General features: G+C 31.5%; 2 protein-coding genes across 4 annotated transcripts; one reads left to right on the forward strand and one right to left on the reverse strand.

The window, feature by feature from the left end:
* Positions 1 to 4,239: 4,239 nt before the first annotated feature.
* On the reverse strand, positions 4,240 to 8,801 carry LOC105110641 (probable methyltransferase PMT3). The gene is made up of 8 exons (XM_011005736.1): positions 8,670 to 8,801; positions 7,687 to 8,127; positions 7,397 to 7,561; positions 7,094 to 7,276; positions 6,337 to 6,931; positions 5,749 to 5,861; positions 5,443 to 5,663; positions 4,240 to 4,898 (listed from the first exon to the last, which is right to left on the reverse strand). Exons 2-8 carry the CDS (start codon positions 7,930 to 7,932, stop codon positions 4,580 to 4,582), a joined length of 1,842 nt encoding a protein of 613 aa, XP_011004038.1. The 5' UTR covers positions 7,933 to 8,127; positions 8,670 to 8,801; the 3' UTR covers positions 4,240 to 4,579.
* A 3,889-nt stretch (positions 8,802 to 12,690) lies between these two features.
* Positions 12,691 to 17,388, forward strand: LOC105110642 (Serine/Threonine-kinase). 3 transcript variants are annotated; one of them, XR_839508.1, is made up of 9 exons: positions 12,691 to 12,902; positions 12,994 to 13,067; positions 13,294 to 13,374; positions 13,536 to 13,628; positions 13,893 to 14,012; positions 14,381 to 14,452; positions 16,472 to 16,549; positions 16,682 to 17,111; positions 17,213 to 17,388. XR_839508.1 is itself a non-coding variant. In XM_011005737.1 (8 exons), exons 1-8 carry the CDS (start codon positions 12,782 to 12,784, stop codon positions 16,871 to 16,873), a joined length of 831 nt encoding a protein of 276 aa, XP_011004039.1. In that variant the 5' UTR covers positions 12,691 to 12,781; the 3' UTR covers positions 16,874 to 17,230. The 3 variants fall into 3 exon arrangements, 2 of the variants coding, with proteins under 2 accessions (XP_011004039.1, XP_011004040.1); XM_011005737.1 differs by having other exon boundaries at positions 16,682 to 17,230; XM_011005738.1 differs by lacking the exon at positions 13,294 to 13,374 and having other exon boundaries at positions 16,682 to 17,230.
* The last annotated feature ends 2,348 nt before the right edge of the window (positions 17,389 to 19,736 follow it).

Below are 19,736 nucleotides of genomic sequence, written 5' to 3' on the forward strand. Positions count from 1 at the left end.
TAAAAAATCATGGCCTGTATATGAGACCAAACTTTCATGGCTGAAAAAGATGAGTTAAGTAGACATCAACGTTGTAGACGACATTTAGAGCAAAGTGAAGCAACAGCCTGCTTCCTGTAAGGAGATTCCTGTAGGGTGCTGTTTCCTTATTTCCTATTTTAGTTTTGTCAGTAGCGTTACAAAAGAAGAAGAAAGAAAGAACTACAGTTTTGAGCTGACAACAATCGAAGCACTCGGTTAACACAACAATCTAGCACCGGAAGAGTTCTACAGATTGAGGTTTCAGAGCCTATGATGTTTGTAAGACAAGAAGTTCTCGTGCACGAGGTTGCATCGCAGCTTCTCCTACGCCATTTCTTCTTCTTCTTCTTCTTCTTTGAAGAATAGATTGTATCAGCAGAAGATGAAAATAAAATTACTCCCATCATAACAAATAGGAGAATACATTGAAAACAATTGAAATTGACTGCTAATTCTTCGCAACATGATGAGACCTTCAAAGATGGATTTTCCTATATATATATATATATATATATGTCTTAGAGTAGACACTCCCAATGCTTTGTTTAATTCCTGATATGCCGTATCAAGAGAGCAATTTTTTGAGCTTTTACCAGAATCCACATATTCGGTCTCTGTTCACATATTTTTACCCTAAAAGCATATACGTCTGTTTAAAAATGTAGTTATTGTTGCTTTTCAAATAATTTTTGGTGTTAAAATATATGTTAATTATATTTTTTTATTTTTTAAAAATTATTTTTGATATCAGCACATCAAAATAATTTGAAAACACTAAAAATGCATTAATTTTAAGTGAATAAAAAAATAAAAAAAAATAAAATTTAAATTTTTTTAAAAATATTTTTAAAATACAAAAACAAACAGGAGATTTCCAATACACCAGTTGTGCACAATGCTTATCGGTCCAGATTCACGCACCACACTCCTAACCCAAATATCTTTGTTAAAGTTTTCAATTAAAATTAGATTATATAAAAATTAATTTGATTTAAATCAATTAATTTTATAAGTTTAAAAACAACTTTAATAATTAATAAAAACATAATTTAACTTTTAAAAAAAACTTCAAGATAATAATTTATTTTAAAAAATATTAAAACAATGACAGATTGGATCACTCTTGGTCCCCCACAACTCGTGTTATGAACTGTATTGAGTTTAATAAATTTTTTAATTTAATTATATGATAAAAATATAAGCTCATAAAATTAAATAGCAACCTAAAAATAAACACTTATTTGAGATAATTATCCCTATAGAAGGCAAACAAAAATTCATAATACAGTTTATTTCCCAACCAATTTAATATTTAGAGATGACATTGAAAAAGAATAATTTAAAAATAATTAAAAGTTCAAAAAAGAAAAAAGAAATAGCATATTTTATCGGTGGGTAAACTAGTTAAACTTATGAATATAGTATCTTAGATTAATACGTAAAATCTGTGAACTGGGTTATGGACTTCATTAAGATTATAATTTGTTTTTTGTCAAAAATATTTTTTTATTTAAATATATGATAACAAAAACAAATTGTTGCAAAATGAAACACCAACCTAATACCGAAATGTTTTTTTGTTAAATCACGAAAACCTTATAAAAGATGAAACAAAACTAATTATAAAATTAAATTGTAAATTAATCCAGTATCTAAGGATGAAATAAAAAAACTAATTAAAAAAAAGTTAAACTTATCAAATCTTACAAACCCAGTCAACTAACCAAATATGTAAATAGGTCCATGGACTTTATAAAATTTAATAACATAACTTTTCTCTAAAATTATTTTTTTTAGCTATATGAGAAAAAATAAACAATAAAAAGTCATGTTCAATTAAAAAAATACACTCCATCAAACTCGTAAACCAAAACCTCTTGGGTTACCCTACCAAACCCACAAACCATGCTAACCTTATAGAAAAGTAAAATAAAAGGAAATAAATTATAAAGTCAAATTCTCAACCATCTTAATATTAAAAGATAAATCAACAAAAAAAATTGAAAAAATAAAAAATAAAAAATTTAAAAAAAGAAAAGAAAGTAAAACATTGTGGATTACTATTGTTATTTCATAGTGCAACGTGTGAGTAAATTATGTTTTCTTCACACCCTTTAATTTTTGTTACTTTATAAAATTTAATAACATGATTTTTTTAATTATATAAGAAAAAAATAGACTAAAAAAAACATTAAGTTCAATTCGTAAACCATGTTAATCTCATATAAAGTCAAAATAAAAAGAAGCAAATTATGAAGTTAAATTCTTAACAATTTTAATTTAAAAAGATAAAATCGACAAAAAAAATTAAAAACACAAAATCATAACAAAAATTTAAAAAAAAAAAGCAAAATACTTTGGATTACTATTGTAATCTATGTTGCAATAGATGTTGGTGAACAATGGTTTCCTCGTATCCTTTAATTTTTTTTATTTTATAAAATTTAATAACATAATTTTTCTCTAAAATTATTTTTTTAATTATATAAGAAAAAATAGACTATAAAAAAATTAAATTTATTTAAAAAAGAGAGAAAAAAAACCTTTGCTAATTTATAAAATCTAATAACATGATTTTTCTCTAAAATTATTTTTTTAATTATATGATAAAAAATAATCTATAAAAAAATCAAATACAATTAAAAAAAAAGAGAAAAAAAAAACCCATGAAACCTAGGGTAACTTAAATTCCTTTGATAAATTCACAAATCATGTTAATCTTATAAAATGATAAAACAAAATAAATAATTAATAATGTTTTTAAAAAAAATCATAATAAAAAAACAAAAGAATAATAATTAATAATTTTTTTAAAAAAAAATCATAATAAAAAAACAAAAGAAAAAAAACTATATTTACGAATTAAAAAAATGAAAAAAGAAAAGAAAAGAAAGAGACACGTAGCTTGAGGGAAGGAATTGCGATTTCCCCCACCCCACATGCTCTAGTTATTGCTATAATTATAATATCAAAAGTAAAGCACCGACAAGCAGCAAGTTGCAAGTTGCAAGTTGCCAGCCATAACGTGATTCATTAAGCATTGAAAGAGATTGACTAAAAACTAAAAAGACCCACATCACACAAATCCCAACACTTGAAAACTTGTGTCTTTAATTATTACAACCACTTCATCAAACCCAGATTAAATAATAATAATAATAATAATAATAAATGAAAGGAAAGGAAAGCTGCGAACCTCTGACTGATCTATTCCATGCATAATTGTATACTAACAAAAGCAGTGCAGATATGAAAATGACAACGCTGCTGCTCTCCCTCTTTCTGCATTCTGCATTTGTGAGGAGAAAGTTGACTAGTTTGGATCTTGCAAGGCAAGTCAAGAACTTGATGGATCTGAATAGAAATTATTCGAGTATTTGATGCCAGGTGCCTGGACGGGTAAAAGCGGAGAGAGCATGGAAGGAATTAAATAAATGGAATTAATAAATTAAAACAATGGCTTTTTTTTCTTGAGAAAACATCCATTTAATTCAATATATAAAAGAAAAAAAAAAACAGAGATTTTTACTCAACATAGAATTTTCAGGGAAAGCTAAAAAAAACAGAGATATTTACTCAACATAGAATTTTCAGGGAAAGCTAGTTATCAGCTAGTTGTTTGTGGTTATCTAGTGCTAAAAAGGATGAACATGAGTTGTCTCGCCAGGGGAAGGGAAGAATGTTAACTGGGTTTGGTCAACTGTAGAATCTAACCAGGGGGGAATCTAGTTGGCCACAAATAACCTAGCTAAAAATCTAAATTAAACCTAGCTAAAAATCCGTTGTCTTTGAAAAAAAAATCAAAATATCATTTTAATCCCTTTCTTAAAAAAGAAAAAGTATATTAGATTAACTTACCGGCCACCCCAGGTCAACCATTTTGCTTCTATCACAACATCAACATCGTATTTTTACAAGGGGCGAGGGGTAATTGAGTTGAAGATTCAGTTAAAAATGTGCGTTAAAATTTAATAGAAAAGTATATATTCGTGAAAATGAATAATAATACATGCTAGAAACATGGGGGGCATGACATTCTCAGTAACAAAATAGCGAAAAGGTTATGAATCTGATTATCCATGCAACAGTTCACATTCTCAGTAGCAGAAAAGGAAATTCTTGTTCTGTCGCGCCTTCCAAAATATGGGGTGTGCTCTTTCACCGAGTAATAAAGCTATGGAAGCTTTTACATGGTAAGATTGATGGGGTAGTTAGATAGACATATCAACACTCAAAATGACATTTCAAACTAATGCAAAATACAATCATCTCTCGAGAGACTCCTATAAAATAATGAGAGGATCAGTTTCCATAATTCCTATAGCAGCCTTGATTTGATTTAATTTAATCAATTGTCAGCTAATCAAACTAACAATTTGGATTTATAATGAAATAACACAAAAGAAATAACATGGATAAAACTTCTGCTTTCATATAAGATTGCTCAAGAAGAAATAAGCTCAACATCAAATGCTACAAAATCATATAAAACACGGCTACCTTAAGCCCTGCAATGTTCAGGTAAAAGGGCGAGAGTATGGAAATCCGGGTTGGCTGTTTATTCAGTGACACTGAAACTTTTGCTTGTTAGCCACATCTTCTTTTGGACGATGAACACCACCTCATCCTCACCTTGCTCGTTTTCCTCAGCATCACCTGTAGCCACTGCCTCCCAATGCAGTGCTGACATATGTTTCTTTATGAATTCCACTACTGATGGATTGTCACGGATAATAATGAAGCCTGTGGGTCTCAAGATGCGGTCCATCTCAATTAACAGATCCACAGCACTGCAATCTTTCTTCGCAATGTCGGAGAAAACAGTCCAGGCATGCAGTAAATCATAAGTTCGTGGGTAGGTCGAGTAGGATTCACACCTGTCAGTGGAAAAAAAAAATCATTTTAGCCTGTGTATGAACAAGAAAATACAATCAGCAATTCCACTATGTTTTTGCTCTCCTATCCTGGAAAGTGCCACATCTGCCATGGTTATTACATCAATCCACCACCAGAAGAATTTTCTCGATAAGAGAGTTAACAGAGTCTATGTGTAGTCAAAGTAGAACTTGAAATGGTTACTCAGAGATGGTTTGCATCACAATTTCTGCTGTATCATATCTTTCTATCCTTTTCTTTTTCTTTGCCTTCAAACCAACTGGTAACTGGTTAGAACAATGGTATTGACTGAAAATTTTTATAATCTGATGAAAACACATAGGATGGATTTATTGTAGAATCATATAAGACCTCAAGAGCAGGTGCAGCTCTAATTCTGCTTCTGGTTCCTGATAAAACTTATCAGTAAAATAAATCTTAAGAATTTTTACTGGTACAGATAGGTTTGGTTTCTTTTCATAAATTTTACCCTCACACATTTGAATATTCCTAATGTCACATATTAGAAAATTTTTGCGAACTCACCAGCTGTGCACAGAGCCCATCAGGCCTCTATCATATATTATCTTGAGAGTGTTGGGTCCATCTTCAGGCACAACATTCATAACCCATACGTCTTTGCTCTTCAGGGCAGCTGCAAATGACCCTAGGTTTGCCTTCATGTCCATCAAATTTCTCAGTGTATCAGGCTGAATCTTTGGGCTCAAAAGATTCCAATAATTCTCAACTCTGTGCTGCCAACCTTCCTGCAACATATCAATCCTGTTACAAACCAGTTTCTTCCTAACATATATATAAACACAAACAGATTGAAAGTTTCTGATAGCTCACCGTGTCCTTTTCAAACATTTCAGCAGAATAGCCAAAGTCAGCAAGACGAGGAGGTGGAGTAGTCAACCGAGCAGGCCACGGAGCCAATCCAGACCCTTTTGCTTTATGTTGTTCTGATAAGATCATTAAAATACTTAGTGCATTTCTAACTTCCAACACAAATTCCATGTAGCTTGCAAAGCTCCTTGTGAAGCCTCACATGAGGGCAACACGAAATCAAACAAATGCAAGGCAAGGAGCATCTAACTTCACCAACGATTGTTTTCTTTGGTTTTTGTTTTTGTTTTTGTTTTTGTTTTGTATTTTCAGCAGTGGTATATGAACATCAAAAGATAAGACAATTTAACAAATGCATATTGACATGTTAACTGTTTGTGCCGCTAAAAACTCAAAAAGGGCAGGTAAAGCATCATGCTAATTGCATGAGCTTGCATTCATGATGCAAGTACAATATGCAAATTGCTGTTGTATCTTCCAAAATTAACTTGTTTCTATACAAAGGTCATGCTAGAAAATAATGGTAATGAGACTACTAGCACTAATATTGAAAGTCCTCGAAAAAAATTAAAAGGAGTATACAGTACTCACGATCAGAGTAAGGAGTGATGCAAGCTTTCATTGGCACACCCCACACTGCATCTGGATCATCATCAGATTTGCAGAGAGGAGGTTGAGTACCAGGTTCTCTTTCCATGTAACAGTCGTTTGTTAGAGGCTTGACCCAGATAACAGTTTGATTCCTTTTCGCAGCTATCTTCCAGCACATTCTTTCCACAAGGGCACTCATTTCTCTCCAGATCCTCAGATCCTCTTCATCTTGTGCATAGGCCTCAGGAGATGAGTAGGCAAAATAGCCTCCTGGTCTCAGCAACCTATCTAGCTCGAGCAGAAGGATTCCATCCCTTTGAAGCCAATCAATCCTACAGCGAGAACAATGTGCAAATTCAAAAGATCTGCTTGGGTATGGAAGTCTCTTGGTCCCTAAAACACCAAGATATGCAGGAATTCCTCTCTCCAAGGCAAACTGGATCTGGTTTTGATGAACATCATTTGGTGCCAATGACATTGAAATAATATCAGAAGAGAGCAGATATCCCCCAAAACTTGCAACTCCACAACCAACATCAAGGACTGTCCGGAGCCTTCCTTCATTGTTTAAAATGTTATTTGAAAAGTTTAGCATCTGCCAGCGAGAAAAATAAATAATATTAAAAACCAGTATAGTTTGTAAAACTAAGTATATAAAATCACTCGCAAAAAATATCATATCACCAGCCTTTCAAACTTGAAATTAATTTGAGAGTCTGAGAATCACATATTTACATGGGAAATACTATTAACTTACATTTGCAATTGAGGCTATATACTTATCAGCTCCGTAATGGAAGTGTGTTCCTCCTCCAGGGAATGAAATCTTGTTACCTTTGACAACCATCCAGTTCTGATCAGATTTTTCACTTGCCAGGTGGGTGTGAGGTATATTTACTTTCCAGACCTCATCTCTGCTTTTGGGCCACTTGATTGGGACCTGAACCATCAATAATAAAAAACACATATCAATACTATATTGTTTTACTTTGCAAAGCAAAAAAAATCCACTTTTCAACATATCCACCAACTATACTATTATACTTCAGAAAGACCCTACCTTGTACCCTGGTGGAGGAGGGATCAAGCAATTGAAGCGTCTTTCTGGTACTGGGCAATGTCTTTCATAGTGCTCCATCAAAGACAAATCCAGCTTCAATCTTGTCTGGTATATAAGATTTCTGTCTAGACAAGGAATCAGCTCCGAGTGGCGATCATCACAAACCTTCAATGTTGACAAAAATCATAAAAGAAACACAACACAGCTTGTATTGGTGCAATTGGTACTAACAATCAAAGATCTGAAACTTGGTGCAAATAAAAACGTTAGCTCAACTCAAAATTGCTCACCGGAATGCTTTTAAGTATAACATCACCCTGCACTTCTTCACCGGATTTGCTGGAAGCTTCATCACCATCATCATCTCCACCCAAATAAGAAGAACCCAACTTCCTTAGAGATTTACTTCCATATTCCAGAGCAGATGTTCCACTGTTCCGAGAATACAAGTAAACACAACCACAAATGATACCCAGCACCACTATCCAAGTTACCAGCCGCTTCTTTTGATCCCCATCACCTTTTCCCCTTGACATCTTTCGCAACCAGAAACAGAAAATGAAAATATCCCTTCTACTTTCACTAAAGGTTAAAATCAGAAGCTCATTCCCTCTCCAGGATATTCAAAATAGGTAATGGATGGACCGTGAGCAAAAGTTCAGCACCGAATCTAGTACCTAGGTTGTTTAATTCACTCCCGTGATTGCCTGAAGCTCCTTGTCATCACCAGCCTTGTTTCCAAAAATAAAATTAAGTTAGGACTTATCATCCATAACTGAAAGCAAATATTTATCATATCTAGAACACAACATATAATATATAAATAAAAAGATCCTGGATTGCTCATATCTAACTAGCGAAATCTATGTAAAAACATTAACTAAAACAAAATCCCATATCTGCAGGCCAAAAATTCAATAAAAAAAGAAAAGAGGATAGCATTAACTAGAGATAGATCTGAGACAGACTTGAAACTAAATAATCAAGTAAACCCAATTCAATCAGAGATCATTAATTACATAATGGCAATAATATTACTAGTAATATAAAAATAAATGCACCGACAATAACTACTTGCCAGCTATAATTTGACACGGTTAAGCATTAAAAGAGATTGATTGAGAGACCCTGACAAGTAAAAAAATTTCAAGAATTGAAAGTTGCGATCTTGGTAAGCATCAGACCCAGAAAAATTTCTTCGAATCAAGAAGAAAGTAGCAAACTTTGTTGATTTTTGTGGAGAGGAAGATTGACAGGCTACAAGAAAACTCACCAACTGAAACTGAGATGGGAACTGAGGATGAGACTGGTGCTCAGAGGGGGAGAAAATGGCACAGTGTAGATCTTGAAATGCAAGCAATGAAGCCAATATATGATGACAGTGGGGATGATAAGTGGATCTGAGAACAGAGTATGAATGCGATATTATTATAAATATAATTTTTTTTCAAAGCTTTTTATTATTTTTATTTAAATATTAATACTTTTATTTTTTCAATTTCTTTTATTTTTTGATATGATTTTTATGTTTTTATCAGCTTTGATTTCCTTCATTCTTTTTAAGCTATAAATTTAACAATACAGCGGATTTCATTATGAATGTGAATAAAGCAAGCAAGTTACCTACCTAAAAGGAATAATCTAATAATTTTATATACCAAAAATGGAAAGAGTTTATGCATGCAAGGCGGGTCGGTTATGGAGTTTTTTTATAAAAAATAAAATAAAATCTCACAGTTTTATTTCATTTAAAAACTATTATATTAAAAAAAAGGAAAAATAACATATTTTAACTGATTAAGTTGTTAAAAATAACACTAGTACATTGTATTATTGGTAACGACACAAATAAAAAAAATAGGTTTTTTTTTAATATTAAAAGTCTTTTTGGCTAAAATGGCTAACATTATTTTATTCTATATAGTAGTCTATTTAAATTTTATAGAATTCCTTAACTTATTAGATTAATTAATAGTCATAAAAAGAGTTTTAGGAATAAAACGACTGTAAATCTTGAGTTTTGATAACTGAAAATTTTGGGTTTTTTTATAAATAATTAATTAAAAAATAGATAAATATCAAGAATAAAGAAGATGTGTGTGTATTCTTCTTTGTGTCGGCAGTGATCGTGTTGCTGCAAGTTGTCATGTGTATATAATAGTCTTTAAGGCATTGCTATGGTCAAGTTGAGGATCTAAGGGTATATTTGGCAAGTTATTTCTGCCTTTATAACTCTATTATCAGCCTTGAAGCTGAGATTTATTATTCATTTTTTAGCTTTCTCGCTTAAGAAACGGCATGTTTTCCTAGTTCCTTCTTATTGTTTATAAAATATACATATCTTCATTAATATATCTATAAATATTCAAATTAAAAAATATTTAAAATAAATATCTAATATGTGTGTGTATGATATCTTGAATATTTATTAAAATATTTATCTTAAAAAATCTATATAAGCTCATTTATCTAGGAGTATGTAAAAAAAATCAGAATTCATCTCTTTAAAGTTTATCTCTCTGAACTTTAAATCTAAAACAATATAAGATAATATTTTTTTTGTCACATGTATAAACACTAAAAAATATTTATTATTCCTGCCACCTATATAAATACTATACTAAAACTTTGAAGTGTTTTTTTAGTAGGTTAACCAGCTTACTACCCATCAAAATTTTCAAATATAATTTTATCGAAGCATTGAAAGCATTCCTAATCTTTCTACTGAAGATATTTTCTAGCCTGTCACTTCTTTTTAGGTTCTGCTAAATGGTATCATTTGCATGATTATTAGGATGATGATAATGTAGTTCCATTGATTTATAATGGTATTCGATCAATTATCAAAATAAATGTATTTGTTAGTTAAAATGGGTTTTTGATATTGTGTTCCATGTGTCTTTCTAAATGTGTTTTTTCACTTTAAAATTAATTAAAATATTTTTTTATAATTTAAAAATCAATATATAAAAATTATTAAAAAATATAAAAAAATATTGATTTTATTTTAAAAATAGAACCTGACAAAAAGATTAAAAATAATTTATTTTAAATTCTGTGAGTTATAACTTAACTAATTAGCTATATATTTATTTTCTAGAATTTATTAATTCAAGTTTTATAACTTTTAAAGTTATAATAAATTTATATAGTTATTAATTTTAAAATTTATAAAATTAATCAAATACATATAAACTAGTCTGACTATTTATATTAATAAAAAAATTAATTATTTTAATTGTGGTCATTATTAAAAAGTGGAGTGGGATGTCATTATCAATTTCACACAATTCTCATTTTTTCAAAAAAGAAAAACCTCAAATATTCATGCAGTATTCCACTCTGACGTGGCTTATCTCGACCGAGGACGAATCTAGTTTGGCCAGGGGTGGCCCTCACAGGCTGACATTCTCCGTTACAATTTTTTGGCCCTTTTGCCATATAATAATTTAACATTATTTAGATATAATTTGATACTATGGTAGGACGGTTTTTAAAGTATTTTCTATTTAAAATGTATTAAAATATATTTTTATATTTTAAAAATTATTTTTAATATTAACACATTAAAATAATTTTAAAAATTAAAATTTATTTTAAAACAAAACTTTTTTTAATATTTTTACAAAAATACTTCTCAATCATAAAAACAAATAAACCTTATAACTCCTTTTTTTAAGTTTTTTATTTAATCATCAAAAATGAAAAAACCCAATCATTTTCCCTTGAAGAACTCTTCTAAATGTGTGTTTGGTGTGCTAGCTTTTGTTGATTAGATTTTTTAAAAAATAAGTTTTAAAAAATGTTTTTACTTGTGGTTTTATATATATATATACATGAGTAAAACTACTGTAAGATGATTTTTATGAGCAGAATAAATTAAAAAAAATAGTTTTTTAAAGATAAAAAATAGATTATTTTAGTTTTCACAAAACTAAGTTTTGAAATGTAATTATGGCCAATACACAAAATAAAAATTATTTAGCTAACTAAATATTCTTTTTCTATGTAAGTGGATAAAAATAAAAAACTACAACCATACCAAATGATCTCAAACTCTTTTCTCACCAGGATAAATCTACCGGAGTTAGGAATTTCTCTCTCTATGAGGACTAATAGTTCATCCTCTTATGTAAAAAAAAAAAGAGGAAAGTAATTGATATTTAAAAAACTAAATTTCTTTTATTTTCATTCCTGAAAAGAATTTTTTTTCTCTTTAAAACCACCACGCTGTTTGATTTTGAAAAATATTGACAATCAACTATGAGTTAAAAAAAAAAAACAATTTTTTTTTTGTTTTTTATGTGTTTGTTTTAAGTAAAACATTTTTTGAATGAAAACTATTTTACATGTAAATGTTTTTTTTATGAAAAAAGGCTTAACAATATTGGATAAGTAATAATATAAAAAGAATTAGGAAAACATCACTTGAAATAAATAAAAAAGGAAAAAAAATAAAAAATAAAAATCAAATTGAATAAATTATTCAAAAACAAAATTATAATAACAAGAAAAGAGATAAAAATTTAGATAATCAGCAAGTTAAAGAGTTGTTTTTGAATTTTTTTTTCAAATAATGTAAAAATTCAGGCAAAGAAGAGAGAAAATAAGGTGGAAAAAAAAATCATTAATGTCAAAATACCACGATTCCTTGCACTTGTGTTGTTTCATCTAGTTTGAGGTGTTGACAACTTTCAAACATAGCTTTAGAAAGCAACATTTGATAGTCAAATAACCTCCCATGCTTGTTTGTAATAATTTGGAGCTATCCACGCACTAACACACACAACATAAATATTAACATAATTTTTTAATTATATTTAATAAATATAATCAATAACCATACCCTGAGCACTCTTAAAAAAACATTAAAAACAATATAAAACAATAAATAAAACCCCTGGATAAGAGTTAAATTGATCTTGTTTTTAAAGCATCAAAATATTTATATTATCTAAAAATTAAAGATACAAAAATATTATTGAATAGTAGATATTAAATTATTTTATTTTAGAGTGAATTTAATAATTTTACTATACATAATAAAATAAAAATATTAATCTAACCAGTATAATTTTTTTTTTAAAAACTAATTGTGTCAGAAAGATAATCTTACTGGCAAGGCTTCAGTGTTTTTTCCATGAACAAATTTATAATTATACTATTTATTATTATAATAAATTGTAATTTGTGTCTATATATATTAACTTTCTTAAAGGGATTTAGCTTTTTTTTTTTCAATAAAAGAAAAAAGAGGCGCGAATGAATAGAACCTGTTAAACGACGGCGCTGAATAAAAAAAATTAGGGATTCCGATTCTTACCTGCTCAATTGTGAATTTTAAAAATTTCAACCTCCCTAGTCCCAGACACAGCACAAAAAACAATGGATTCCGTTGCAGAATCATCAAAAAATAGAAAACGCCTTCGAGAAGAAGAGGAACAACAAAAAAAAGAAGAGATCAAAGCTGAAGAAACAAGCTCTACCGATCAAACTCTCTCACTCGGTAAATATTTCTTTCTTACCTTATATCTTCATGGTTTTCTCCTTCGACATCAGTTTTGACTCACCGAGTTTTGTGATTTCCTCTTATGAAGTGGACAGTCTCACGTTTAGCGATACAATGGTGGCTCTTCGCATAATGCGAGCTCAGTTTCCACATATCGACAAGGTCAATCGCCCCCCTCGCTTTTTTTTTTAATTTAAATTATGAAGTAGATTGTTAGTTTTTTACCTTGTTGAGGTTGATCGACTCTTCTTCGAGCTTTTGGCTTGTTGTGTAATCGTTTTTGGCACTGTGTTGATTTGGCTCTATTTATTGGTCATTAATCGTATGCTCATCGCAGTGATTTCCCCCCTGCTTTGTTAACATCATGTAGTAATGGTTGTAATTTCAGGTGTCGATTCAGCCTTTCATTTTACATTCACAATTGTATAGCAGTGTAAAGGACAGAACACAAGTCGATAGAGAATTAGAGGTCTGATTTAATTGATAACAGCATACTCGAATCCCTTGGTTATGACGTTGATAGTATTATTGATTAAAAAATTTGACACAAACATCTAGCTTGTTTTTACTCGTTGAATGAGATGGTTTTTACAATGTACCGTCTGACAATGTGATATGATATGTTTGCAGTCCTTGAGGAGAGAGAAGGTATTGCGTGTTTTCAAACTCAATACTGGACAAGATGACCATGCTATAATGTTTTTGGATGATTATTTAACCCAGGTTGGTTGCTTATATTTTTTGACCTGTGTGTGATTTTAGATCGATCACACAACGTGTATGTTGGTGTTTTTCTTGACAAGCATTTGTAGGTTTTAGTAATCAACTTTTCAGGTTAGAAATGAATGTGCTTGAAATTTTGGATTTTAAGGTTTTGTATGTGCGGTGTTGTTGGTTTGTTGTGTACTGTGTATGGTTACATGGTACAAACTTTAAGATTCTGCCACTCTACTGATATATTTTCACTTTTCTTTATTTTATGTGCAGTTAGATCGTGTCGTGAAAAGAATGGAAGAAAAGAAGCAACGTAATCTTGAAGTTTTTGAGTGGTTTAAAGCACATGTTATTGATAACAAGCAGGATCCTAGTATTGACCATCAAGAGCTCGTAAGCTCTATGGATATCTACTTGTGCTGTTTATTTACTGTCATGTCTGCCTATGAAGAAAACAAGAAATTACCCTCCTTACCTTTAAGCTCTCAGCAATCAAATATCATGTTAAAAAAAAACATAATTTAGCATGATGATAATATTTTTATTTTCATTCTCTCTTGAATTTCAGTATTTGCATTGCTTTGGTATTAGTGAAGTTGGTAAATAATAACCAATAAATCATTGAATCCTAATTACTCAACAAGGACCTTAATCCCAACTGTCTTCAGATTTGGTAGCTGTAGATATCTTATAGAGCATTGATTATGTATGCGTGTGCGCGCGAGCACATGTCCTCACAATTTTGTAACCCTTTGAAACAGTGCTTACTCCTGTCACATGATGGAAAGGTGAAGGACGAGCACATCTCTCTTTTAATCAATGCTGGTCTTCTTGTAAGTAAATTCTGAATTCTCATAATCTGCTCCATTGTGCACTTGCTTGAATTAATGAGTGGCTATGCTAGGTTAAGGATATTGCAGATTATTCTGTGCTCATTTTATTCTACTGTTAGAAATACCTTACTCCCTATTGGTGAATGTACCTAGTCAAACTAGGTTTTTTCTGGACACAAATGAAAGAAGAAATGGCAACCAGCCCCATTGGAGCCATTTGGAGCTTCTGGCTGGCAGCTTGGTTTGTGTGCACAAAAACCCTTAAGGTTCACCCAAAAAAATGCTGGTTGCCATGCCCAATAAAACATTGATAAAGATCCCCATTACTTGAATATTTGTAATCGTTGGATTTTGAGTGAGAATATTGCTTGGCTGTGCATCTGAATGATATGGGTTCAACATACCAAGATTAAATGGTAGCTTGTAGCTTCCTTCCAATGGGGATCAACTTATTTTCAGTTTTGATGATTTCTTCCCTGGGATTCCAGGTTCAAATGGAATCAATGGGACTGTAGTAGCATTGACAGTTGACATATCCTGGACAGTAAGATGCTTTGATGGATGATGTAAAGCATAGTTGTTGGTTAAAGAAGTAAAGTTTCAGAGTTCAGAAGAAACTGTGTGAAAGGTAATTCGGTGTTGTGCTGTTATGACATGCTTGGGTAGTAAACTGGTGGATAGAGGCTTTTGGACATATCATTCCCTTTTGACACCTTTGTTGTTACGATTTTATTAGATCTTGGCTTCTAGATCTTCTAACCTAAATAAAATCTATTGGCTAACTGAGAATACACAAGCTAGAATCTTTTCTTGGCGTTCAGATTTTGAACTTATGCTTTGCAAAACCTTCAACTGTTATCCAGTTAGCTGGTCTTTAGATTTGCCTCCAACTTCTGTTAGAATGGTATATAATTCAGCTCATATTTGCCTGGAGGAAAGGGGGAAGGGGGATTAGATGACTGGGTGAGTAAGAGCAAGAATGAATGAAAGTAATTGGAGTCCCTATGCCAAACATTGCTAAACAATTCAAAAGAATCAGCCGACTTTTGAGCTGAAAATATTGTTCATTAACAAATTTAAGGTTTTGCTCCTGAACCCTGCTGAAATTTGGAAATGTGCTGAAATTTGGAAATTCACATGGGCATTGCTGTTTGATAAACTGGGACCTGATCTCACATGGCCATTGCTGTTTGATAAACTGGGACCTGATCATGCAATTGAGTATTGTACCAATGGGTACTTTTAAACCTGATGTGAACATTGTTAAAGAGTAATATAAAACTATTCTTGGAACCTCACCTAAAAGCTTAAGCTTTTGGGTGAGATGATTTTTTGACATGGTGTTAAAGCTTTGCTGACCAAACAATTACAAGTTCAAATCTCAATACTCCATTCTAATTAATAAAAATTAAGTATAATGTAGTGTAAGCTTGTGCAAGTTTCAAGCTCAATATGTTTTCACTTTAAGGGGTGTGTTAGAGAGTAATATAAAACTATGTAAACTTGTGCAAGTTTCAGTAGGTTTTCACTTCAAGGGGTGTGTTAGAGAGTAATATAAAACTATTATTGGAACCTCATCTAAAAGTTTGAGCTTTTGGGTGAGATGGTTTTTTGATGAACATGATCTTTTACTGTCCATGCAAGTCTGTAGGCAGAGACTGAACTTTTCCATTTGGGATGCTTGCACATATGCAGACATATAAATGGTTTATGTATCCTATCGCACCCCGTACATGGTTTGTGCCTGTTTAGTGCACAGTGATAAACTAAGCACACTTGCCTATTTGGGACAGCAAGGCGGATAACTCTGAAAGTTTAAATATGATTGCTATACAAAAGCAGTCCATATTACTTATTTTTGTAGTGGGTTAAATCAAATGCTGATTATCTTTTCTTTTTAAATGTGTTTTTATGAATTTCTGTTGCTTGTTATTTATTCATTTTTATTTGTTGTCTCTCTGCCAACATTTTTGATGATTCATGTTCCTGTTCAATCTAACTTGGATATTTACCTGCTAGACTCGCCAACTGATTGATCCTAACATGTACTGGTTTTCAATTCCAAATATTGGTTCAATACTCAAGGGCCTTTCTCAGGTACAGAAACAGTTTATTTATATTATTAGGATTGTTGGTTTTCTGGTTATAGGAAAATCAAGGATTCTGGTTATTATATTGGTTTTTGTTATCTTTAAAATTATTATTAATAACTACTCACTCTTGATTCAGGGAAGGAAGGAGCTCTTATCTCTTTTAAACCGACAGAGATATAAAGAAATGATGCTGGCCCCTTTGGAGAAGAAGCGTCTTCGACTGTCTCTGCTTGATATGAGATTTCACCTTCGTGACTTGATTGGCTCAGGTCACCTTAAAACTGTCAATACACCAACTGGATTACTTGTTCGGGTTTCAAAGGATTAAAACTCCAAACTTTACCGATTCCATATGGATTCATGTGATGTCAATCTTGGATGAGGTTTAGTTCTCTGAAATCTAAATCTTTCAATTGTCAGCTTTCTGTTTCGGTCATATTCTGCTGATGATGGGTAGGAATTGTTCCACGGTTCAAAGTGACAACAAAATAAGAAAAAGGATTGAGAAATCACTTGCATCATCAAACAAATGAATTCTAGATGATGCTGAGTTTCTTCTCCACCAGGTCTTTACTTATTTCCTATTATTCTGCATCTGTTATGTTTTTCAAGATGTAACTTTTCCATGATTAATTGAATCAAGTTAATATAATATACCTTCATGCAGTAGCATGGGTCTGTGCAACGTCTGCTTATCATCTATTTTACAACTTGATGCGCTGATATCTTTGTCTTCACTATCCTTATTGTGATGAAAATCAGATGAGCTGCCCTTCAACCACTGTCGCATTCTTATGCAGAATACAATATGAGAGAGCAATTGAATTATTTGAATTACTGTTATCTGAACTGTGCATTTCTAACGTACTAAAATTTATTAGGCTATGCATAATTTAGTACTCTTTAAACACAATATTCTCATGTCATATCATTAGCAGTTATTTTTAGTCATTGTCCTATGGGCAACATGAAGCTGAGCCCTCTAGACATAGGTGATCTGCAGGATCATGCTCCCATAGTGAAAATGAAAAGAATGTTGATGTTGAATATTTCTCAGGATCCCAAAATTTGTCATTTCTTATCTACCAAGCTGATAGGACCTGTGTTTTGACCAAAGATAAAAGGTTCTCGTGGTGACACTGTAGTAACTTTGAATGCATACCCTTCAACTTCATGCAGTTTTAGGGCATCTTAGCAGACACAAATTAAACGATAGTTGCAAGGAAATCATCCAAGAGCATGAACAAGGGCATTGAAGGAGCCTCAGGGTCTACCTTTATTTTTTAGAGGTCACCCGTGTTTCACAAACCTCAAAGTTACTAAAGGCTTATATGATTATTAATTTTAGAATCCGTAGAATTAGTTAATGTGTGAGTAAACTTGCTTATACATCTCTGTTAGTAATAATAATAATAAAAAAAAGCATGGAAAGAACATTTAATAGAGTCTAGCTGGTGGGTGTATCCTGCATGGTTTGGATCTGTGTTAGTGAGTTTCTCAATTAAAAAAAGCACAGATCCGTGTGTAGGAGTCCGACCCACTGCTTATGATATTTTTTAAACAACATGCCTGTGCTGCTCACTGTGCTGAAACATTTGCACCTAGTGGATGTCACCATCACAAAAGCACCCTCATTCTTTTCACCTGTGCATTGACAGGTTAAATTTTTTGTTCTATCCTTCCTCCTATGACAGGCTTGTCATGCCCTACGAGCCAAAACTTATTCAAGATTTTTCTAAAACTTACCATACACATTTCTATCAAATATGAAAACTACCAATTTCTCTCTTGGATTTTAGATTTTTTCTTCGTATATTTTATCTGTGAAACAGATTGAAGAAAATAGATAAAGCAAATGGGGCATTTCATTTCCATACTTGGGTGGTATCATTAGAGGTTTTCTAACACATTCTCAAAGTCATTTTAATATTAATAACAAATGGAAGGTTTCATTTTTATAATCGAATGGTTTTAATTTTTGTAATTGTGTAAGCTGATTATGCAGGTTAAAACCTTTCAATTATTGATATCAATGCATGAATTTTGTGCAGATGTCAGAAAAGCCCATAAAACATAGATTTTATTTAATGATTGGAATAAAAAGCTCTTCATGTCTTTATCTTTAATCAAATGAGAGCGTTTAATATTATGATTCATGATCTTTTTTAAAAAACTATGGTTTTATATAATGATGATTTGTTACAGGCTAAGGGGGGTTTTCCTGTTTTTTTAGAAAATGATTATCATCTTTATTAAATTTTAATTATTGAATTAAAATTAAATGGTTATAATTAAGGACATGATTAGAATAAAAGATTTTACTCCATAATATTTTATTCCTTTTAATCCAATTCAAATGATTTATGCGTGGTTAAAAGAACATTTCATTTATGAAATCAAAGAAAGGTTGGGAACCCCCACTTGAAAGTCTTCAAAGGCGAAGAAAAATACCAGAAGTTGTCTGGTACAAGGAACTTTTTTTCAAATATCTGGGGCAAGTGGGGGCAGTGGCCTCCTTCTGCCTCCTCACTGGCTCGCATAAAAAGTTCAAAATTGCTGGGATAGAAGTTAGAAGGGTCTGTATGGACGAAATCCACTTGGTTCGTGTCTAGACTTTTGAGCTTATATATAGATAGGATGCTATACATGTTAGTTCTTTGGTTCCATGCTGTTTCTTCACGTTCATGAAAGTAAAGCTTAGAGAATAATTTACATAGAACTCAGCGAATGTGGCTTCTTAATTACGTGGTGGAAGAAAATGAAGTAGAAACTAGAGTAAAAGTCCAAAACGATCCATCATGGGGTAGAGGGAATCTTTAAGAGGGATATATATACATATATATAGAAAGCCTCGAGTAGCCATTCAACTAGCTAGGATGACAGGACATGCATGCATGTGACCCTTTTTCCTGTATAGGAGTTTAATAAAATAAGGCCCTTTACATCATAAATATTCTACAAAATCCTCTATATAGTTAACTATGTAAGGTTCTTTCATAAATAATGTGGAACGCATCGCCATCAATCGCAATATTTAGGAATTATGAATTCAGTTATATCTGCAAGTATCCTATGAGGACATGAATCAATAGTAAACCCATGTTTGCATAGTAATGATTAATCTATCTCCAGCTTCTTCTTTATTTAATTGTGAGATCTTTCAAACATGGAAAAATCTATTTTGTACTGGA

Source organism: Populus euphratica, unplaced genomic scaffold (assembly GCF_000495115.2).
Source record: "Populus euphratica unplaced genomic scaffold, PopEup_1.0 scaffold255.1, whole genome shotgun sequence".
NCBI lineage: Eukaryota > Viridiplantae > Streptophyta > Magnoliopsida > Malpighiales > Salicaceae > Populus > Populus euphratica.

Coding starts and splice junctions, on each gene's coding strand:
- LOC105110641 (XM_011005736.1), bottom strand. CDS start 7,932: ATGTCAAGGGGAAAAGGTGATGGGGATCAAAAGAAGCGGCTGGTAACT. Junction 7,277..7,396: donor CTCCTCCACCAGGGTACAAG/GTAGGGTCTTTC, acceptor TTGATGGTTCAG/GTCCCAATCAAGTGGCCCAA. Junction 5,664..5,748: donor AAATGTTTGAAAAGGACACG/GTGAGCTATCAG, acceptor GATATGTTGCAG/GAAGGTTGGCAGCACAGAGT.
- LOC105110642 (XM_011005737.1), top strand. CDS start 12,782: ATGGATTCCGTTGCAGAATCATCAAAAAATAGAAAACGCCTTCGAGAA. Junction 13,068..13,293: donor AGTTTCCACATATCGACAAG/GTCAATCGCCCC, acceptor TTGTAATTTCAG/GTGTCGATTCAGCCTTTCAT. Junction 14,013..14,380: donor GTATTGACCATCAAGAGCTC/GTAAGCTCTATG, acceptor CCTTTGAAACAG/TGCTTACTCCTGTCACATGA.